General features: G+C 40.0%; 1 protein-coding gene across 1 annotated transcript; it reads right to left on the bottom strand.

Annotated features, from left to right (window-relative positions):
• Window positions 1-859: 859 nt before the first annotated feature.
• LOC105031968 (1-aminocyclopropane-1-carboxylate oxidase homolog 1) lies at window positions 860-6,472 on the bottom strand. Its single transcript, XM_010906274.4, has 3 exons — window positions 5,930-6,472; window positions 1,372-1,693; window positions 860-1,141 (listed from the first exon to the last, which is right to left on the bottom strand). The coding sequence occupies exons 1-3, from the start codon at window positions 6,421-6,423 to the stop codon at window positions 890-892; spliced, it is 1,068 nt and encodes a 355-aa protein (XP_010904576.1). The 5' UTR covers window positions 6,424-6,472; the 3' UTR covers window positions 860-889.
• Window positions 6,473-8,732: the final 2,260 nt, after the last annotated feature.

Here is an 8,732-nt window from a genome sequence, read left to right as displayed (position 1 = left end):
AAATAGAGTGGTTAAGGCTAACTACTTTCATGACTTTGACCCTCAACTATAGCAACCCCTAATAGCTTTGGCAGGGTGGCTCTAACCCTCAACAACCTGAGCAAGGCCTTGTTCGGTGATGGCGGCCGCTCTGGTGAAAGAAAAGAAGAGGGATAAAATAGGGGATGCTCATTGTCCATGAAATCCGCTGGCCAATAGCTAAATCTGACCGTCAAAAGCCTCGTGTGATTCAAAAAAGAGAGGAAGGAAAAAATAGATCAATACCTTAAATTCGATAATGAATCAGTGGTATCTCATCAGAAATACTTGGTGAAAAGAATTCAATAAAATCTTGATTTCACTGGTGATTTAATGAAAAATCGAACAATGTTTAAAGGAAGGGAGTTGGGGGATTTATAGATGGAAAATCTAGGACCTTTAGCTAGAGTTTCATCTGTCCTAGACTCTTTTTCTTGGGCAAAATCAAAGGGGAGAAGGACTCCTTCGGCAGTCCTCTTCTTCCAACTCATTTATCTCTTGAGTTAATTTTTGTAATCCTTTTTACGACTATGTTTAATTATGAGTTTTTCTTTAAATCTAACTATAAAAATTCATGTTTTACATAGCTAATCGCCTTGTAACTACATTTCAACCTTTCATGTAAATTGAGATAAATTGATATCGGTCCGTCTGAGTGTCACCTGCTGAATATTGCTTTATCTCAAGATGTAGAATCTTTTCTATGAATCGATAATTAGAACAGACCTTGTGGAATCACGAGGATCTGCAATAAAATATTCCATATAATTTCCCCAATACAATATATATATATATATATTATATATATATATATATATATAATCATTTGGATTTCAATAAATTCAGCAGACTAAATTGTTCTGACTTTTAATCATATCTTAAAATAGTCGAGTGCAGATTGTCCATCGAGTCCTTTCATGTTGTAGTAGGTGGCATAATCCCTCGCTGATACTTCTTTATACATCGGTCTTTCGTTGGATAATAACTCCTTGATAGGGCCATAGAGCTTCACAGATGGGTAAAAACGTGTGGTAAACAAGCTTGCCACTGAAATTCTAGGGACATTACTCTTATTTGCAAGCACCCTGTGTTCCACGCTCTTGAGCCTATCATTGGAGATTAGCTGTAGATTACAGAAATACAAGGGGAAAATTATAAATAATATCATATATATGATGGCATTTACAAGTAATAATCCAGCCATGAGAATCTAAATTATACGAATTTGAAACTATAATCAGGCCTTTTTTTTTTTTTTCCTGAATGAAACTACTTTAGAGTAAATCATGCAATGTAGAAGCAAATATGTGATTTTGCCGCATTAATATTTCTATACCTAATGAAAAAACATACCTGTAGTAGATCACCAATGTTAACTATTAAAGCTCCTGGCAAAGGCGGCACATCAACCCATTGATTTTGATGCAGAACTTGTAAGCCACCCATCTGGTCTTGTAGAAGGATGGTCAGGAAAGCTGGATCAGAGTGTTTGCTAATTCCAAGAGTGAGGTGAGGCTCTGGGCAAGGTGGATAATAGTGGCCAACAACCGCAAGTCCTTTGGCACAATCCATTTTATTTAGATGATCGCGATTAAGGCCGAGTGCCTCGGAAAGTAGCTCAAAGAGAAAGATCCCCAGTTTTTTAGTATGATTTGCATAATGGAAGGTTATTTCTCTGCAAGTACAAGATGTGGATCCATGAGGTGCCAATGAAACTTAAATAGGATATATCATGTCCAATTAAAGTTCTTTTTCTGCTTTTTAAATACAAAATGAGAAGTCCCAGTAAATTCATTTAGAGTGTGAGTTGAGGTTAATGCTTAAACAAGAAGTTGTCAAAGAATTGATATTTCTAATTAATGTTTCAAGTTATGCATAAATTACTTTTATTTTTTTGAGCCAAAAGATGGACAGACCAGCATATATATAATTAGGAATGAAATGACTACAAGAGGGAGAAGAAAATATAACACAATAGGGCCAGAATAAAGAGCAAAAAATAAAAGAGAAAAAGAAGATAGGGAAGCCCAACAGCCCAAATAATGCAATCCCAAAGAAAAGTTCTACAAATAATCCACCCATCTCAGGTCCAATGTTGGCCAATCGCAGACCTAGTAGGCCCACCAAACATAATTCAACAGTTAATGGGCTACCTGGATCTAGCAGGCACGGCATCATATCCTGCTACCCATGCGATAGGGGGACCAAGGGAAATTCTTTATGCACCACAGCGGTAGAAAATCCAATGTAGAGTGCATCGCTTATGTAATTGATCTACATAGCTACTACTTTTCAACGTGTATTTAATGCCTACAGATCCAATTTTTATTTAAAAATTTATATGACGAAAATATCCATCTTTTAGAAAAAATTATGACATCCTGTGACATATTATCACTTCCTACACATAGGATATCATAATATGGTCCAAAAAATTATGACACCTTGTTGCATATTACGACATTCTGCGTCAAATTATAACTTTCTGCATGCGGGATGTCATAATATGATCTAGGATGTCATAATATAGAAGATGCATTTTTTTCAATCACTTTCCAATGTGTATTTAATTCTGCAGTTTCATTTTTTTATTTAAAAATTTTGAATGATAAAAATATCTCTATTTTTTGAAAAAAATTATGATATTCTGTAGCATATTATGACATCCTGCGTCAAAATTATGACTTTTTGTACCCAAAATATTATAATATGGATATAACATGTCATAATTTTTTTCAAAAAGTAGAGATATTTTTGTCATTCAAAATTTTCAAACGAAAAGTGAAACTGCAGGTATTAAATGTGCATTGGAAAGTAGTGGCTATGTGAATTAATCATGTAAAGCGGTGTACTCTATGTCTGATTTTGTACACCGCCCGTGGTGCACAAAGAAGTTCTCAAAGGACCAATTTACCTAACCCGTTAATATTAACCACCAAAATTACCACTAATCTTGCCATGAAAACTATTTATTGTTCCCTAGCAACTCCTCAACTACCCTTTCTATCATCAAATACATTGCATTATTGGTCTTTGGGCTTTACTTTGTCACGACTTGCAATTATAATTGGCTCCAACGAGAGAGAGAGAGGCCCACCCATGGCCTCAGTTCTACTTGGCCCTACTGATTTCTTCTCAATCCTAATATCCCCTGATGAGAAGCTCATATAACTAATAAAGGTTGTGACATAGATACCATTTGTTATCGATTTACGATCCAAAAATTTAAGCTATTGAGAAGAGCATCGGTCTAGACTAATAAATTTGTGGCACTATTTTTATTAATACAATATAGATTATAGGACTACGACGACCTCCTCCACCCAGTTTCATGTTGTCTTTATCACATATAGCTCATACTCAACAAAGGACTCACTTATGGCTCGAGTCCTACTCAATCTTCTTCTTGCTTAGTTTTGGTATCCCCCAACGAGAGATCCACATAACTAATAAAGGTTCTGATGCATAATAAGCTTAGCACTAATACTATTTATCACAAACTCATATTGAAAACTTAAACTATTGAGATAAAGAGCTATAAGGATAGGGATTGTATCTTTCACATGTAAGAAGGATTTGCTTTCCTTTGCATGAATCCACTATTAGACCATGCAATAATCTCTTTAAGACCTATGCAAGTGGATGCACGAGAAAGTTTAGATTACTTTGAGATATGTACAACGTGTGATCCAATGGTTGATATTGTGACAGAAGATCAATCATTCTTTCACATAAAAGATAAAACCCACATCCGGAGTGGCACATGCTAATAAATCCACGTGGCACCTTTTTTAGCATTAGTTAGCACGGGAGTTTAACAACATATAACTAACTAAAGGATCTCATCGGTCAACCCCTTAGGTAGACCACCAGTATGAGCCAATCTACTACCGGCCTACTCTTGCACAGGGGGCTCGATGCTTGGTTTAGCTGTGTCGTTTAGGCTCCCCTGGCTCCATGATCACATGAAAGCTTTTACCACCAAGGTCTAATGCATTTACCGTCAGTCTATTAGACCTTCGTCCATCGTGTCCACCTCCTATTCTCACCAATTGGCATTAGCCCCATCCTTTGCTTCCACCATTGGGGCTGTTGGGTGGATGTCTGGCCAGGATACCACATCCCAAGATCCTTTCAGTACCATACGATGCAGCAGGAAGAAAGAAGAAACAAAACAAAAGGAAAAACAATCAAAATACGTGGATCAACCACAAAAGAGCTCGCCTCCACGGGGCATGCAAACTTCACTATGAAAAAGAAATTTTACAAGAGGAGACCTCACCCTCAACCTTTATACACCCAATTCTCTCTCACCTGAAGTTCCCTCACAAAAGCTCTCTCTCTCTTGGAGACCCCCTGAACCCCTGAAGAGCCTGGCGACCGCTGTCCAGGAGCTTTCTGCTCCTTCTCTCACAGCGCTCTCACCTCTCTCTCTCTTCTCGGATTCATACGGCTCCGTACGGTGCAAAAAACCGAAATACTGCCTTCTCTGTTAGTCTCAGGCCCTTTTAAAGGGTTAAACAGAGCTTAAAACCTAATTAGATTAGGTTTAAGAGTCCTAAACAAGCCAAATCAGCGTCCCAGACCGTCGAATCAAGACCGGGAGCCCCCTGGGCCCTTAGATCGTACTCCGATCCGTGGAATAGTGCCGTGGACCGCGAGAAACGAGTGGGAAACGCCCACGCGGTCCACAGGCCCCGCCGTCGACCGCCCGATCCACGATGGACCGGGGCAAGGGGGGCCAGTAGGCCGCTGGCCTGGGCCGGCCCGCGCGCGCGGGCCTGGGCCGTGCCTGTGCGCGGGCCTGCACGCGCCCCGCTGGGCCGCACGCCCGCCTGGGCCGCGGGCCTGGGTCGCGCGTCCCGCGTGGGCCTGGGTCGCGCGTCCACGCGGGCCTGGGTCGTGCGTCCCGCGCGCCGCTGCCTGCGGCCGCGCCGCTGCCACCCGCCGCCGATCGCCGGCGGTCCTCCGCCGCCTCGATTCTCATACCGACTTCAAAAGCTCGTATCTCCTCCATCCGAGCTCCGTTTCGGGTGATCTTGGTCTCGTTGGACTCCGTTTTTCACCGCGAACCTCACTGTGGGCTCAATGTGGGCTAAATCTTGAGGCGTCAAATCTTAACAGGGGCTCTACTCTTTTTCACTATGACCACCTCCACTACCCAAGCACACTAGCTGTAGGCAGTATTGTAAGGGCATAAGGGCTCCATCAATCAGAAAGGAGAGAAGGACATAATAATGGAAGAAAAAATGGGGAGAGAAGGGAGAAACAAAGGAGAACGAGACGGGAGGGAGGGTGGAAGGTGTGCTTTCCGGCCAGTCCACGTACGCTATAGAACACAATTGGAAAGCACTTGGACTCTCTCTCCCTCTCATTCTCTCTCAAAATCTTAGACCACTTCTTTAGAAAGGGTCAGGGAGAAGTTAACAAGGTCCCTAGTTACCTATGAACTGTTAAAGTTCTCATGAAGTTTTTGATAAATTGATATATCAAATTAAAATTTCAAGTTATATATACAAACTTGTACCAATAAAATAAGAAAAACTAAGATATTAATTAACAAAATTACTTTAGTAACTTAAAAAAAAATCAAATTGGCAAAAAACACTCAGCTGGTTTATTGTATGCTCATAGCTCCCTTTGTATGTTCATTGTGAATTGTACTACATAATGAAATGAAGCAAACGTGAGTGCTGGAAGAAAACTGAGTTTTTTTTCCCCTCTTTTGAGTGATTCTTCCGAGAGAATCGCTCTTATTTTTTTAAAAAAATATAATGAATAAAAAAAAATTAAATAACTCATGATACGAGAGGAGTAAGGACTTAAGCGGCACGCCACTGCCATCCCAGTCTAAACCCAACGGGCCGAATACCCTAGCGGAGTAGCAGTTGACGGCAATGGGAGACGTTACCTGCAAGCCAGAGGCAGTTCCTCCGGTCTTGGAGGTTCCGGCGCCATCACACAGAATATGGTATCCCTCCAATTTGCCGCTGGCGCCCGGTACAGATCGAAATTACTATTGAACATCACCTTCTTCGCCCAATCCCTGGTGTAGTACTCCCTCTTCACCTCGGCCGCCGCCTCGTTAAACGTCCTCACCCCTGCAAGCATTTCGTCGAGCACCGCCGCAGGGATGCCGTGGTTGACCACCTGGAAGAACCCCATCGTCTCAGACGCCCGCTTCACCTCGCCCACAACCTCCTTTCTTCGGGCGCTGTCAGATTCGGCGTCTCCGAGGTCGATGACGGGGATTTGGTGGCGAGCAGTGGATCCATCGGAGTGGTCGGGTGGCTGGACGAAGAAGGGAGGGATCTTGCTGATGCCGGCGTCGACAAGGCCTTTCACGCCGGCCTTCGTCTCGTCGAATGCTTTAATCGCACCGGTCCGGTCATAGTCGAGGGACATGGTGGCTGTTGTGAGTTGAGTGCGGTGTTATGATAACTATGGACTGGGGTGTGTGGTTTTAAAGCAGCACTGGGATGGTGGTGGCGAGGGCGAGGCTTTTTCTGTGGCTGTGGACGACAGCGAGGTGGGATAAAAAATTTGTAGCTTCTCGCTACCCTCTGTTTACCTATAATTAAAAAAAAAAAGGAAAGTAACGTGCATTATGGCTTAGATAAATCCAAAGGCGTTGTAGATTTCCAATACGTGCAGCACGACGTCATTTTTTCTTTCTTCCTTACTTCCCACGATTTCTTTTTTTAATATTTAAAATATTTTATTTTATATTAGAGGAAGGAGAGGACCTTTTCATAATTTTTTTTGGATTTCCTTCCACCCCTCTTCTAGACTGCAAATAGTCTATAATCTTGAGGATCATATTCAACATATGCATTTTTTATAATATTTTGTGAATTTCATGAGATGAATGAAGTTGATTTTTTCTTTCCTTTGAGAGAAATGAAATGAAGTTGATAGTTTAAACATTAAAAGTAGAATAATTTGATTTAAAATACTTTCATTATTATTTATATCTAGCTATCATCTTATTTTTCTTTTTCATTTTTCTTCTATAATATAGCTTGCTTTAAACTTGATTCTAATGATAAATTTTGTATATTCTTCAGACGTACAAGAGACGATTGGTGAGGGTAGGAAAATGGTTAAGTTTAAAAGATTTTATTCATTTTTTTCTCATATGTGATAACATTCTTTTATCCTACTAGGCTACCTATTTATCTACCATTTGTCAATATCTTTTTTTTTTTTGGTAGGAAGCCAATATCAGTTAAAAAAAATTAAAAAAAAAAAAAGATAGATGGTCACCATCCAAACCATCACAAAAAAGGTCATATATATTTATATATATATATATAAACCGAATCCTAGTCTATCTAAACAAGTAAAAAAAAGGTCTTCACTCCTTATCATATATGGCACAGTAAGAGATAAGTACTATTTTTTTTTTCTCTGAAGAAGAAGACAAGTGCTAATTTGATGTATCTCAAAAACCAATTTGAATAGGTTTTAATGGTATTATCTAAACGGATGATTCATCTTTATTTAAACCACACAAGCAAAAAAAAATCTTTTAAGGAATAAATAAAGGAACAAGAAAGTCACTATAATTCTTCAAGGCATGAAAATCTAAGCTCAGATATTTCTTAAAAATTTTTAAACTATAAAAAGCAACTTAATATTTTTAGTAGAGTGCTGCCTGTGTCATGATAAGTTGATAACTATTGGGGTTTGTGGTTGCAAAGCAGTGGGATACGGCATACTACCCATAAAGAAAAAAAAAAAAAAAAAAAGAATGGGAGTGGCATGGTGGTGGGGGAGGGCGAGACCTTTTCTGTGGTCGTGGACGACAGCAAGGTGGGTTTTCCCTGGGTGCCGAAGGGATCTATGTGAGCCACAAAGCAAGTTGGAGGAGAAGACATTGGGGGAGTGACCTACCTGCGACGGGAGAGATCCGCTGAATGAGATCAATCTTTTTTTAACATGCATCCAAGATAATATAGTAAGATCATATCAGATATAGATTCAAGATCATCGATTCATTCAGCTATGCTGATAAAGTCTACATTTGATATCTATAACTAATAACCTTAATTTAGAGATAGTGAGAGAGATTTCTTTCTCAATAAAAGGACAAAATATAGTCTAACGAATTAAAGAGATAGGTCTAACAAATATAGATTCTGACAAGTGGCTTATGGGCTTAATCTCCATACAAAAGAGGTACGGAAGGGACTCTAAAATAAGTAAAAAAAGCAAACACAATCAACTCAAGAGGGGGCAAGCCCCAAAGGAGGAAGAAGGAGAATTCTATCAGCTCTCACTTTCTTTTCTCTTTAATATTTTTAAAGCTTTGATTAACTTAAGCATCGAAGGGTCTCCTATCGGAACACCCTCGATGAGTGTAGATTTTTTTTGTAGGAACTTATTAGCATCGCGGATCATGAGCGACATCCAGTACCAATCTCACGTTGAGAACCTTTCTTGAAGCGTGGAGATCTGGAACTAGCAGCAAATTATCTTGAAAAAGAGGACAGCAAAGGCTTGGAGGCTAAGGAAGCTTGGGTGGCCAAAAAACCATAAGTGTTAGAATTTCTTGCTTCCAAATAAGGCAAGTGAACAAGAGGGGGCGGCTAGGGTTTCTTCAAGAGAGGCGGGCGTCCACAAGAGAAAGAGAGAGAGAAGAGAAAGAGATGAGAGAAAAATGATTGTATTCCATTAATCAAAAAAGATTACACACACCTATATATATATAT

This window comes from Elaeis guineensis, chromosome 11 (assembly GCF_000442705.2).
Source record: "Elaeis guineensis isolate ETL-2024a chromosome 11, EG11, whole genome shotgun sequence".
Taxonomy (NCBI): Eukaryota; Viridiplantae; Streptophyta; class Magnoliopsida; order Arecales; family Arecaceae; genus Elaeis; species Elaeis guineensis.
Note: the sequence above shows the minus strand (reverse complement) of the source record. Positions and strands in the feature narration are given on the sequence as shown.

Bases quoted from the DNA above. Each gene is read 5' to 3' on its own strand.
- LOC105031968 (XM_010906274.4), bottom strand. From the start codon at position 6,423: ATGTCCCTCGACTATGACCGGACCGGTGCGATTAAAGCATTCGACGAG. The intron at 1,694-5,929 runs GTAACGTCTCCC...TTGTACTTGCAG, and splicing joins GAACTGCCTCTGGCTTGCAG to AGAAATAACCTTCCATTATG. The intron at 1,142-1,371 runs GTATGTTTTTTC...TGTAATCTACAG, and splicing joins ACATTGGTGATCTACTACAG to CTAATCTCCAATGATAGGCT.